Consider the following 13,512-nt stretch of genomic DNA (forward strand, 5'->3'; position numbering starts at 1 on the left):
AAGGGAAAAAAAAAAGAGGGAAAGCTAAAAAATTTCCCTTGAAGTGACCATGCAATTTCATGTCAGCAGGAGATGGGGAAATTAGGTACAGATGGTAGCAGACACAGCCAATAATGCCGGGGTATGGGTGATGGATCTCTCAAAAAAGCAGCTTACCTTAAAATGAAGGCGCAAACGCTTGAGAGGCGCAGCGGAACGTGGCACAAAACCGAAAGGACGAACAATTGGGCAGGAAGAAAGTTGTTAGGGCAAAAGATCCCGACCGATGATGGCCAACAGAACTTTAATAAGGTCAGCGGGAGGGGAAAATAATAATAAAATACTGATAATAATAATAGTAGTAGTAAGTAGTATGACCTGCGCGGGAGGGGAGGATTGAAGACAGGATGAGAGAACACTAAAGGAGAGGAACAAGGAAGAATAGAGGAAGAAACAGAATTTCCTCTTCTTCAAAAGGTAAAAATAGAGATAGAATGTGAAAGTGAGACGGGGGAGGGAGAGAGGAAGGAAGTAAAAAACGAGAGAAAAAAGGAAGGGAAAAGAAAAAGGCTTGCAAATAGGTAATAATAATAGTAATGGAAGGAATACGGAGTTGTGTACCTCAGACAGTGGAACTCCAAGAAGTTTGGAACTCGATCAAGTGGGAAAGACTAAGGTAGTCTAGTAGCGGAAGCTATCGATGTGATAATCGACCTAAAAGGTTGGGGTGACAGTGGAATCGAGGGATGGCTGAAAGGATTGAAATGACGGACAGGTAAAAATTACTGCGTCAGAGTTGATAGTTGCCGTACTCACTCCCCGTATTGAGAGAAACGGGGAATGGTCAGACAAAGGGAAGAGACTCATCAACATATATGCCTACCCCAACTGACAATACAGAATGACAGACTGAGGGGTCTTCTTAAAAAGGATAAAGCCCAGGAGAGACGGACAAAAATTCTAATACAAAAAGAAGAAAAGAAGAAGCAAACACCACTGACACTGGAATTGAAGGGGAAGGACGTCTTATACTACTACCTAAATCGGAGATGACTGTGCCTGTAATCAGGTAGGTTTGAGGAGGAAAGAAAGGTCAACAGGGAGTAATGAAGACCTGCTTGGTAGTTATGCTTCACAATTAAGATTTCATGGGAAATTTAAAGTGATAATGACCAACTCTTCAACACATGGTGCATGGTGCAGTCACTCACGCCCTCTCCCTTCCTTCTCCAGACCAGGGACTGTCCTATGGCATCATATCCAACCCACACAAAAAAAAAAAAAAAAAAGGTTAAAAATTTAAGGAATGTATGCATGTAATTTCAGATCACCTCTACACTAATGATAAGTGTGACCATCTTGTCTGCCCTGCGCGCCCTTTAAAGTAGATTTACGCAGAGATCTACGTGTCTTGGATTTTTAACCCTGAAGAGGAAACACTCTCTAGAATAGGAACGGAAAAATAAAATCGTAATCAGAAAATCTTGATATGAATTCATTAACGGTTTGGTGTAACTTCGAGGTTAAAGATAGAAAATAATAGAGGGGAAGAAAAAAAAAAAAAAAAAAAAAAAAAAAAAAAAAAAAAAAAAAAAAAAAAAAAAAAAAGAAAAGAAAAGAAAATCAAACTGGGGGGAGACATCACTGGAAGGGGTTTACCCGATCAATATCCACATCCTGTTCCCAGCAATAAACACGAGGATCATCCACCAGTACATACTACAGAGTAGGATCCAGGTAAAAAAGATACTATTCCTTTCATATGACCGCAATGGCATTGGACCTGACGGGTATTGCGGAGAGAGCTTTGGAGGATCTCATCTCTCCTTTCGGAGTAAACAGCGGATGGAGTACGGAGTACGGAGATTCAGAGCAAAAGCCATCGAAGTAGTAGTCAAGCACTAGGCTTAAAGACAAAAGCGCACTACTGCACGAGAATGGAACACCGGAGCCACCGCCACGAGGCCGTCTTCTCTGGGGAGGAAAACTCAACTGGAGGGTACGTACCCCTCCAGAACACCATTATCCATGGTTACAATCGGACCACATTTTTGAGAGGCCACTTGAACAGTTCTCGGTTATACTTCTGTCGAATGCCAGGTACCAAAGTTGAGATTATTCACCTTATCCACTAGTGGGTCACTCCAACACATCACTGGTTGACTAACCGTGCTGGAGTTGGAGATACAATAAATTATCAGAGTTGAGTTGACAAAAGGAACCTACTAACATATTGTATGTACATATTCTCTCGGTCGGATAGACATAGGTTGTTTCTGCAGAACCTAAGCGCGGTATTGCTAGTTCTTTCCAAGTGCAACGCCAAAAGATACCCGTCATCTTTTGTATGCCCTTGTTGTGGTAGAGGTGGCTCTTCTGTGGTCAGACCCTATTCATGTTACTCGACATACGTGCCCTATCCAAGACGTTGGACATTCACTACAGTCTATATCATCAGTGTTCAACATCTCGTTTGTCTCTCCCATAAAATTATCGTTAAATAACTTTTGCTTCAGATCGCCAAGATTTGATTTGAAGTAGCCCGAGATCTGCCGTTGTAGGGAAATTGTAAGGATTTATCTTGGCAATCCTCATGCCGATCTCACCTAGCGATATGATATAGTATGTACCAAGATGGTTAGGTGGAGGGTCTATTTGGAGTTAACTCTGTTGCTCTCCATTTTTCTCTCTCTCTCTCTCTCTTCAAATGTAAAATGAAAATGAAATATGAAAAGTAACGAAAAGAATGAAAAAAGAAAAGAAATGAAAAATTTTTGGTTGCACTTTTCGAAAATATTCTATTTACTTTTTTTTGAAATTTTCCTCCTTTTTACTTTGCTTTTTTTCTCCCACGCCCCACCTCTCACCTTCTGCGTGTCGAGACCAGACATTGGAAAAGGACCTCATTATTGGAGCAGTGCTAGCCGACAGAGGCTTAACTCAAAACAGGGTAGGCCTGCTCGCCGGACTGACATGAGCCACGGGGGGGAAGGGGGAGGGAGGTTCCCCACTTTTCAAGGTAGAAACCTAAGGATCCATAACTAACTGGTCCAACGGGGAGGAAACTTTGTGTGTGTGTGTGTGTGTGTGTGTGTGTGTGTCAGCCTGTTTGGAACTTAAACCCGGGATGTCTGCATAAATGGGGATGTGGAAAGAAAGTAAGAGGGGGTCAAAGAATTGGCTGAAAGAATGCACTTCCCCTTTAGTGCTTAGTGTCAGTAGCTTGGACCAGCCGGGAAGTGGGGCCCAGTATGGGATGGGGGAGGAGATCCAGTTCTAGTCAGCGTATCAGAGGGCTTGACGCCGTCACAGCAAATGCACCGTCCACGCCTGCAAAATGTCCCGTGGCCTGAAGAATTTCGGCACCTCAAAACCCATGGCGCTGGATGATGGAAGAACACGTTGCTGTATGGGTCAAACATTCCTCGACGAGGGGTCTCAACGCGAGGGATGGTACTGGACTTGGCAACACACCACACACCTTTGGGCACAATGTCAACGGTTTTATCGTTCTTTACATGAAATATTACATCATGGACTTGAGTCTCCGCGTCATTGGAATTCGACCCTCTTCGCGTTTGTCTCAGTCGCATGGGGAGGGGTGTGATTGCATTGTATGTACATATGTAGATTAATAATTAATTCATTATTATTGTTCTTCTTCTTCTTCTTCTTATTATTATTATCATCATCATTATTATGCTGCTTCTTCTTCTTAACCTCCGCGGATATGCTTGATGAATTACAGGTCGATCGCCGTATTGCTAATTTTGGTCCGTATTCGATCTAGACTACGAGAAGTCCGGATAATCAAGACGAATTAGAAAAAGAAAGTTGGATCCAGGACTTTTTCCTAATTTTTCCGATCACATAGACTATAGTATCTACTCCGGTAGAGAGTTCTTATTAAGAAGAACGTTAAGTGCAGGGACTTGGGCATTATGATTTGTATTAGTATGACCTGAGGAATTGATCGTCGCATGTTGGAGAAGGGGGGCGAAAATAAATTTAATTAAAAATGTATATATATATATATATAATATATATATTTTTTAAACAAAAGAAAAAAGGAACAACAACCCCATTGAGACTTAGTCCCTCGGTCGGCCACGATCTCGATACTGACTGCTTTCACGTGGCCGCACTGAACGATCGTCCTCAGGGGTCCCGCGGGCTGCGAACTACGGCAACCGTACTGTATTCTGTGGCACTTAAGACCAACAAGTACAGTACTGTACCTGGGACCTCCTTGCAGAAGTTGAACACTTGATCGGCACGAGTCATCCAGAAATATGCTTCTGTCAGATCATTTCCTTGATGGGGAGTGGAGGAGGTTGTGTGAGGTACCTGGTTAAAAATCTGGCAGAGTTACATTGTGATAAAATACATATTCAGGGTACCGAGAGGTTGATTTTATCGCCGTGGTGAGTGTCCATAGCGGGTAATATTATGTATAGATCATACAAGGTATGACCCTGGTACTGAAGTGTTATGACAGCTCCGCACGCGCCGACCTAGATGCATTAGCGACCGGGGCAATCTTCCAGGGAGGTGATAAAATGCCCAGGAATAATATAATCATCGTACGCTACTAACTTAACGAGCTTAAGAGGACGATCTGGGAAACGAAAAGAAAAAATAGAAAAGTATTCTGTCTCCCTTACACCCGTTCCTCAAGTCCCGGCCAGTCAAAGGAAGAGGAAGAATAATGATTGGGGAAGATTTTGACTTTTCAGCGACAAAAAACACATGGCAACCACGGTGGAATGATCGCCGCTAAGGAAAACTTGGTTTGCCTTTCAAGGTTCTGGACTATCCGCTGGTGCTGACTGGACCAGCCACTGAGCAGGCCAAGAATCCAGACGTGGTTCTTAGTCAAGTGTCTTGCTTCTTTGAGGTCTCTCACTCAATCAAGAAAAGACCATGGGGGATGAAAAAGAAAGAAAACATGCGGTTGGAGTCAGACAGTACTCAACCTCTAGGGAGCTTCTAAATGCGGTTTCTTCCTATTCTTTTTCTTAATCCTCCAGGCTTCCACAGAGTACCTTTTCCTCCTCTTCGAAGAGATAGGAAGCAAACACCACCATGTAGGGAGGCGCCAATAGTCACAACGCCAAAAGGTGCATTTCGCTCAATCTCTGCCCTCCCCGCTCTTGTGGAATGTGACCTCACAACATGCATGCATACCCATGCATACACATGTGGGCAATGTGCAGATACTCATTACAGACTGATGGGGGGGGGGTCGGGTGTGCATTGTTGAACCAGGCCATGATCTACTTGCTTCTCATGTCCTCCCTTACCTACCAAATTTTAGTCGATAGACTACTATACAAGGTATAGTAGTACTCCCTCCGGCGGATTGTCTTCCGGGACCCAAGGACTCAGTCAGCCGTTGCCATGATGGATGATCACCAAGCTAGTTTCATCCCTTCCTGTCCACATAGAGCTAAAGATGGTGTGGCGTCTTATCTAGTAGGATTGGCGCTTCACCGACTTCCAGCCTATACCTACTGTTGGACAGGTGTTACTTAACAAAGGAGCCCTTACTCATAGGTCTAGAAAACTCCTGGGAGGATGATATTATAGTTCATTGACACAATGCGTCAGACAATTGAAACAATGTCCCAGATTATATAAGACGCAAGTTAAGACTAAGTTAGTCAATTAGCACGGTCATCCGATAGCCAGATAGGTAGAGGACTGTACCTGATGACTCTGGCAACAGCCTGAACTAATCTTATCTCAGCACTTCCTCTTTAGTCAGGACTTGTCGCTCTCATACTATGTTCTCTTCCGGCAACAGTATCTACCGAATCTTAACCCTCTTCCTTGTTTTGGATTGTTTAGTTTTCTCTCTTCTTTTTCTTTTTTAAGCTTGTAATTTATTTTTATTATAACCCGTTGTTAATACAATTATTATTTTCTAAAACATTTTTTAAAACCTTTTCTAGTACACCGATGCTAACGGACTGCAGATCTGACAAGGCTCCCAATTTAGCGCAGGTCACCCACCAAATCAGATCCCCCACCAGACGCCAGGGTGGTACGAGGTAAGAGAACATTCTCACGGAGCTTTTTGTACCATCTTACTAACTACAATTAGTGCTAAAATCCAAGCTAACGCCTGCACTATTTCCGCCTCGAAATATGCCCTGTAACCCCGAGTCAGAAAAGTCTCTTTGAAGCCATTGGGTAACCGTGTCAGGGTGACACCAAGCCCTCATGGATCATCAATCATGCGGAAGAGGGTCCGTGTTTCTTGTGCAACCCTTTGCCCCCTTATCGTCTCTCCCTCGTGCGCATCGAAACTTCCCTTTTCTCCTTTTTGGGTGTCGATGAGCCGTTGGAGTTAGTCCTGGGCGGGATAGAGATAGATCGCCAACGAGATAGATGGACGCATGCAATGACCCGCACGGGGCGTGGCTCAATCTCGGCTGTATTTCCTTTTTCTTCTTTTACCCTTATTCTTCCCCTGCGGCGCTATCGGATCTGATCAGAGATTTATTAACTTAGAGCGCGATAGTGCCAAGTAGGGTGGGATTAGAAAAAAATTCTCTGCCTTCACGTCTTGTCCGAGAGAATCACATCGGAGTCAATTCCATCGGCGCCAAACGACCATTGGCTGAGTGGCCACGCCGTAGGTGATAGGTGATGTCCGTTACGGGGCAGACCGCATGTGTGTGACAAGACAGGGATGTCGGGACGAGTTAATATCCTCACTATCGATCCTCCGGGATGGGCCAGGATAGCAGTGACTGTTATTCCCTCCGCGCCCAAGGTGGGGGAAGGAAACGGTCCCCTGTCTAGTGTGAGGTTCCTGATCCACTTATCGGGTACCATTTATGCTTTTTTTTCATCTACTTAAATGAGTGATGAATCGTGGTGCATCAGCGACCTGCCTGTCTTGGTATAGGTCCACTTTTAAGGCTTGCACATGGAATGGCACGGAGACTGGCGACCAGCTATTTACCGAACAAACCATTTCGCGTATATACTGCGCCTACTTCTCGGATTGTGATGGGTGAAGCATTGCCGCTCCATTCCCTGTCAGGTAGAGGAGTCACATCGGCGCTGTCGTTTTGAATTTTCCACTACCTGGGACCCCAAATTGGTAACCAGGCTAGGGAATGCGATGTGATTGGCTGGTTCGGTTTTAGAAGAAGAAAAGAACTTTTCGTTTACTTCACAGATTGACTTGAAAGACAAGGTGAGCCCACCGTTCTCCGGAGATGCTGAGATACGCAAAAAAAGAGATGCGTTAGGTCGTGCCCGGGATCGAACCGGGATTACAGGAATCAGAATCCTGGGTGCTAACTATTACACTACACAACCATGATTTGCTGGGATCATTTGATATTTTAGATTCATGAGCCTAGTCTCAGTACCTACTGAGCAAGAACAAAAAAGAGAGGCATTAGGTCGTGCCCGGGATCGAACCGGGATTACAGGAATCAGAATCCTGGGTGCTAACCATTACACTACACAACCAGTTGCTGTGTTCTGCGGCATCATATATAGTCTCAAGAGCCTAAAGGTTCCTAAACTTCATACTTTACCTTGCCTTTACAGATTGAACCACTCTACAACATAGAAAGAGTGGCATAAGCCGAGTTCCAGTACAAAGAAGGCGGTATAATGTGATATATGATACTTCACCATGATACACATATGAACAGTTCATAATATGAGGAGTACACCTTTATTATAATGTGACATTGAATGATACCGTTGGAGCTAGTCGACTGAATCATGACTTAACAGGTAGCATAGGCTTCTCTTATCCTGCACTCCAACTACCAATTCTATGTCTTTACCTAATACTGTGGAGTTCTGCTCCTGGCGGTTTTCCTGGTAAAATAGTATCGTCCCCGTACACCTTCCTCTCACTGTACCGATGTGTCGGGGTAGAAAGGGTAGAAATTGACAGCGCGCTCGGGGTGGGCTTTACGCACGGGGTTGTCTAGCTCGCAGCTCATATGATTTGGGAAATCTAGAATTCAACATAGATCAAGGTAGACTTTTGATCGGCATCTATGGTTGAATGAGTGATGCGCCTCCCATGCAGCGCAGTCACGTAGGGCGCTTAGCTACCCCGTATAGACGAGGTAGTACATAGCCAATCATAAGGTGGGTGTGCCATCAGCACATAGTGTAGAGGGGATCTGATTGTGTAGATGCACTGCTAGATCCGTGTCTTGATGGAGAATTATACCATCTACCTTGATAATTGGCCCTTTTCTGGGGTTTCTATGTCTCATCCGTGACCCCTTCGTCTTGTCAAGGCCGGGAGCAGTACAGCGAAGGCAGGGGCTCTTCGATCGCCTTTTGAGGCTTACGGCTGCATGTTTGCGTTGGGAAGTCGTTTAGACACTAGCATTAGACCCTGGCTATGTAGACGCGCGGTCTATAGTCCGCCACCATGTACAGGTAAATACTGGTGCTCTGCGGATGTTCACTTAGCCGGGGTATCCCTGCCTTTTAAAGTCAATCTCCTCACCGTCTAAGCTTTCAGTACTGTGAAAATTACCACCCCCTTTCGGCCGTGTTTGTCAGGGTGGTCTGGGACTTTTCTAGTGGACAATCGTGCGGGGCTTTGTGGGTGTGCTTGTCTTAATTCCACGTTGCCGCCGTTGCTAACCTAACTCCCCGAGTGGTGTTGCATCTAGGAATGTCTCCAACCCGTGTACCTTCTTGGTGTACCTGGACTAGTGGTTCCAGTCACGATGGTTTGGGGGAGGGGGGCGGTGCAATATTATTCCCTATTGCAAACACTGTAATATGAGTTAGCCACCCAGTCTAGGGCTTGAGAGCAGGTTTATATATATAAATGACATCTCAACCGTAAAATTGGCAAGGACCCTACTGAAATTTCAGTTGTTGTCCATATCTGGGCAGCCACGGAGAGATCCTGTCGCTAACGCGTAATATGTAGAGAGTTCTCATACGTCATAAATATATAGAACAAAGTCGTCCGTATTCCCTTCTTCTAGCCGTATCAGAATTTCTGACTCGCAGCCAATCATTTTCTTGGGTAGCCCTTATGTTCGCCATTCGTATGTATACCTTCGGTGTTTTTGTTAACGTCCTGTTGGGACCGTGCGGCATGGGCTTTGGGGAAGTTGGTCGAGAAGTCAAATCAGTATTATATTCGCACACATGTATTCCGTGGCACAGTAGCCACGGCATAAGGGCAACCAGCAGACAAGCCAATTGAAAGATATCGAGATGACCTAGCTATGAATGTTTGATTTAAAGAAAATACAAATACCTATAAGACTTACGACAGCCTTATTATCCATATTCATGCATATACGGTATTTTTAAAGATGTCCTAGAAAGACAATGTTACCGAAAATTGCCTGATAGAGCATGAATTAAATCGCTAGATTCCGACAACGGTTGTGTAGTGTAATGGTTAGCACCCAGGATTCTGATTCCTGTAATCCCGGTTCGATCCCGGGCACGACCTTTTTCTCTTTTTATCCGTTAACAATGATACCTGGTTACTGGGTTATTGTGCCTTTAACTTTTTTTACCCGACCCCTCGTTACCTGTCTCTCCTTACTGTCCGTACCGGTGGAGGGTCAGTCTCTCATTCTTGGTGGTCGGTAGCTCATAACTTTGACGTAGCATTATCTGGTAGGGCAATCCTTCCGGACAAACCCTATAGATACCAACCATCATAGTTGTAAGGGACTCACAGCTGAATCAATAGTTGATTAGGTAGTCTATCACCAAGAGACTAAGCTAAAGAGAGGAAAAGAAAAGGAAACATGAAGCTATTGTGTTGTGTCGCCGTTATGGACAAATGGTCACGTGACTGCCATTCATTCACTGATTGCCTAAACCGCTATCCGTGACAATAGTGTCTTGATCGTGAGCCACATGGTATTCTCCCCATGTGCCTCAATCCACCTGAGGAATTTCCACTATGAAGAGGCATAGGACATGAAGCAAGGCTACATCTTACCAAAGGAACAACATATCGCAAATAGAGGTGAACTCCAAAGCCAATAGATGCACCATGGGTAATTGCAACCAAAGCAAAGCCTTGCTCGACTGCACCCTCGACCAGTCGGCGTAGCATGTTTTTCCTCTCCGGCGAAGGACGCAACGAGCATCAAAGCACAACGGGTTAAATCAGTGCATGGGAAGTGGAAGTCAATGCTATTTGTGGCTGGCTGACTATATGTCAGCCACAACTGAGTACACTGTGCCATACCATGGCGTCAGGTCGGGGTATTGATTATAGAGTATGGGCGGATGTACAAGCAGGATCGATATGGGCTCCTGTATATGATGAGATGACTATATGCCCGTGCTCGTGCAGTACACTCAATTATGATGCGTGAGCTAGGCAATCGTATCGACTTATATTCAAAAGTATGGGTTCTCTCCCTGTCACGAGCTAGTGAGAACTCTAGGGCATATAGTTAATAAGCACACCGTGGCTAGGATAGAAGTATTGTGACAGGGGATCTTGCTACTGTGGTTACCTCTAGGCATGAGTATGATATAGTAGTCACGGCTGCATGATCAAGCTACGAAGCTACAATGCCAGGTATCTGTGCAACCCCCTGGGTATAGAGCGGTATGCTGCAGAGGAGGGATAGGGGTAGGAGAACTAGAAAATGAAAATCACTTAAGGAAAGTGAAAGGATTGTTTTTGAGGCAAGAGAATCTCTTGACCAAAAAAGAAGAAAGGTCGTGCCCGGGATCGAACCGGGATTACAGGAATCAGAATCCTGGGTGCTAACCATTACACTACACAACCTTTGGTTGATGGAACGTGGTTCTTATTACCTCTTATAAGTAGAGCTCACAGAGCCTACGTTCACTCTTCGACAAGCGTATGTCTGCTGACAACATTGTGATCGAGGGAGCCATATTGATTTTGCCATGTCGTACGAAGTACTCATCGCCGAATACAGTCCATACTAATAACCACAACATTTATCCAAGATCTACGGCTAAACGGGCTATGTATGTACCTAGTGTATGGATGCTGGACAGTATGCTGACGCCTACCACTAGTTACTAGTAGTATATACTGTACCTGGTTAATGAAATCCTTCAGCTGGACTGAAATGGTGGCTGTGTACTTGAACATGTTTCTGGCTAAGCCACTTCAGCTGTTGTTGTAACCCTACGCACAGAAATTGCCACACGTGTGATCAAGGACTGTCGTTGCCTGTTGATATCCGTAGGCAACAATTATCCAGGTACAGTGCAAATGAAACACTCAATCTATTTTTGTCATTTGGGTGGTGCCCGATGCTTGGTTCGTGAAAATAGTAAAAGTCATTGTATATACAAAACATTCAGGTGAAAATTAACTCAAGGAAATGAAATTTTTATTGCTCATCAGCATCCATCTCATCCTCATCCTCATCCTCATCATTGTCATCGTCATTAAACTCCACACCCATCTCACCGGTGACATCCCACCGGTCTCCCTGGGCGGCGGCACTGACGTATTTGACGAACTTGAGGGTGCCACTGTCACGCAGGACAATACTCAGTCGGTTCCAGCCGGCGGAAGTGCTGAAAAGGATGCCGTCGTCTTCATCTGCCGCGGCAGAACGGTAGATGGCTGCATCGCCCTCCTCCTCGTCGTCCCCAGCCATGTAGATCTCGTAACCACCCACGGCGGGTCCCTCGGTGTCATTTTCGGACTTTGGCTCGGAATTTGGCTTCGGCGCGGACTCGGACTCGGCATTTTCACCCTCTTGTTCATTGTCATCCTCTTCCTCCTCGTCACCCCCCCTCTCCCATCCTGGAGTAGGAGTCAGACTAAGCGTAAACTCTAATCGCGGCTCTTCACCATCGTAACCGCTGGCCAGAGTGTAGTCTTGTCCACGGCGGAAGCGCCGTGCCATAAAATCGTAGCTCGTGAGGCGATCCGCACCGGTGATAGCGGTGAGCCATTTCCGGAACGCTGGCGACGGGAAGACATCGTTAAGCAGCTCCTGGAGGGGGCTCTTCTCGTCTTGGGTCGCTGTCGAATGCTGCAAGAACATGTAGCGCTGCTTGTGAGGGGGGCGGGCAACTGTCCACCCGGTCTGGGCCTGAATCTCATCCGACGATTGGGGAAGTTCTTTCTTCTCCTGCTCCTCGATATATTCTCGCACACGGGCGGAAAACTTGTCTGACAGGAACTGTTCCAAGTTGAGCGATGACTCGTTGGAGAAGGTCTCTGACATCTCCTCCGCGATATCCGGGGTGAGATATGACGGTGCAATGTATTGAATCAGGAAGTTGAGATCGGACTCTGTAAATTCGGTGTCATTCGGTTGCTCCTCCACTTTGCCTTTACCCTTGCCCTCGGTCTCCTTCTCTGGCTCGTTCTCGTACTCGACGGTCTTAGGCTGCGGGAGGTCGTAGATATCACCGCGACCCTGAAGCTGGGCAAGACTGCTCCGCTCTGCCAGCTTCTCCTCTAGGCCCTCTTCGTAGCCATCCTCTCCCTTCTGCGGGATGTGGAACCATCCGCTAATGGCCATGCGCACCCGCTTCTTCGAGGTGTCATCGCCTTCTTTGAAATGGTACACCTCCTCGACGTCATGGAAACTCTCACCAGGCTGAACGGTAAAGAAGCTCAGCTGGTTAAAGGCAGGCGGGATGCTAAGGCTGAAGTCAGGACTGGGAATCTTGACGTCCTCACCCTCTGCATCCTTCTTCGTGGTTGTGGGGTACAGGCGCAGTGCACCACCCCATTCCGCCTGCCAGGGGGTGTCGGGATCGGTCATATACAGGATGTAGCTGATGCGTCTGCTTCCAATTACATCGTCGTGACACAAAAGATGACACCCCTCGTTGTAGATGTTGATAGCCATATCGGTCTTGCGACCACTCAGCTTCCCCGAGCCAGTCACGGAGGACAGGTACTCGCGAAAGCGGGCGGAGTATATCGCATCGCGGAGTTTCAGTAGCGAGGGTAGACGCGACAGAGAGGTATCGTCCAATCCGTCCAAGTTGGCCAGATCTCCCGACTGGAAGATCTTGTAGATATCCGTCTCTTTCTCGGTGAAGTCCAAATGTTCCCGGATTTCGTCGCGGACGGCGCGCAGCAAGGAGTCTTCGATCAGAGGATGGATGACCGCATGTTTGTACCTTGAGTGATAATCAGCATTCTGTCTTTTCGACGTGGGTTGCGGAATTCAGATGTCGACGTACGGTGCGGACTGGGCGTATTGCTCGGTATACTTCTGCTGCTCCGAGGGGTCAAAGAGGCCGTCACGGAAGCGCGCGGCGACTTCTTCGCTCGTCAATGCCCGTCTTTTGGAATCTGGCTGGTCTTTGGAGTCCAGCGATTCTCTTCCTCCGGTCTTGCGCTTCATTTTGTCAGAGATGCGAGGGAATTAGGAAGAAGAGAAAATTGGGAGAGACGGCAGAGTACTAGATTGATTGGGTTTTTGGATGGCACTTTTTGCTCTTTTTTTTATTTTTTTAATTTTTTTTTGGGCGGTGAGAGACGTTTAAAGGCAGCGATCAGGCCACAAATCAGGCCATATTCTAGAGCCAATAAAT

General features: G+C 46.2%; 2 protein-coding genes and 4 non-coding genes across 6 annotated transcripts; 2 read left to right on the forward strand and 4 right to left on the reverse strand.

The window, feature by feature from the left end:
• The first annotated feature begins 2,004 nt into the window (after window positions 1–2,004).
• On the forward strand, window positions 2,005–2,634 carry BDW43DRAFT_291915 (uncharacterized protein). The gene has a single exon (XM_032043670.1). It carries the CDS (start codon window positions 2,217–2,219, stop codon window positions 2,481–2,483), a length of 267 nt encoding a protein of 88 aa, XP_031894980.1. The 5' UTR covers window positions 2,005–2,216; the 3' UTR covers window positions 2,484–2,634.
• Window positions 2,635–7,242: 4,608 nt separating this feature from the next.
• BDW43DRAFT_t219 lies at window positions 7,243–7,314 on the reverse strand. The gene has a single exon. It is a non-coding gene; the product is annotated as a tRNA-Gln (tRNA).
• Window positions 7,315–7,398: 84 nt separating this feature from the next.
• Window positions 7,399–7,470, reverse strand: BDW43DRAFT_t218. The gene has a single exon. It is a non-coding gene; the product is annotated as a tRNA-Gln (tRNA).
• A 1,909-nt stretch (window positions 7,471–9,379) lies between these two features.
• On the forward strand, window positions 9,380–9,451 carry BDW43DRAFT_t215. The gene has a single exon. It is a non-coding gene; the product is annotated as a tRNA-Gln (tRNA).
• Window positions 9,452–10,684: 1,233 nt separating this feature from the next.
• On the reverse strand, window positions 10,685–10,756 carry BDW43DRAFT_t217. The gene has a single exon. It is a non-coding gene; the product is annotated as a tRNA-Gln (tRNA).
• Window positions 10,757–11,336: 580 nt separating this feature from the next.
• On the reverse strand, window positions 11,337–13,322 carry BDW43DRAFT_316123 (oxidative DNA demethylase; the record flags this gene model as incomplete). The annotated part of the gene is made up of 2 exons (XM_032048212.1): window positions 11,337–13,095; window positions 13,159–13,322. 2 exons carry the CDS (start codon window positions 13,320–13,322, stop codon window positions 11,337–11,339), a joined length of 1,923 nt encoding a protein of 640 aa, XP_031894981.1.
• Between the last annotated feature and the right edge of the window lie 190 nt (window positions 13,323–13,512).

This window comes from Aspergillus alliaceus, assembly GCF_009176365.1.
Source record: "Aspergillus alliaceus strain CBS 536.65 unplaced genomic scaffold BDW43scaffold_69, whole genome shotgun sequence".
NCBI lineage: Eukaryota > Fungi > Ascomycota > Eurotiomycetes > Eurotiales > Aspergillaceae > Aspergillus > Aspergillus alliaceus.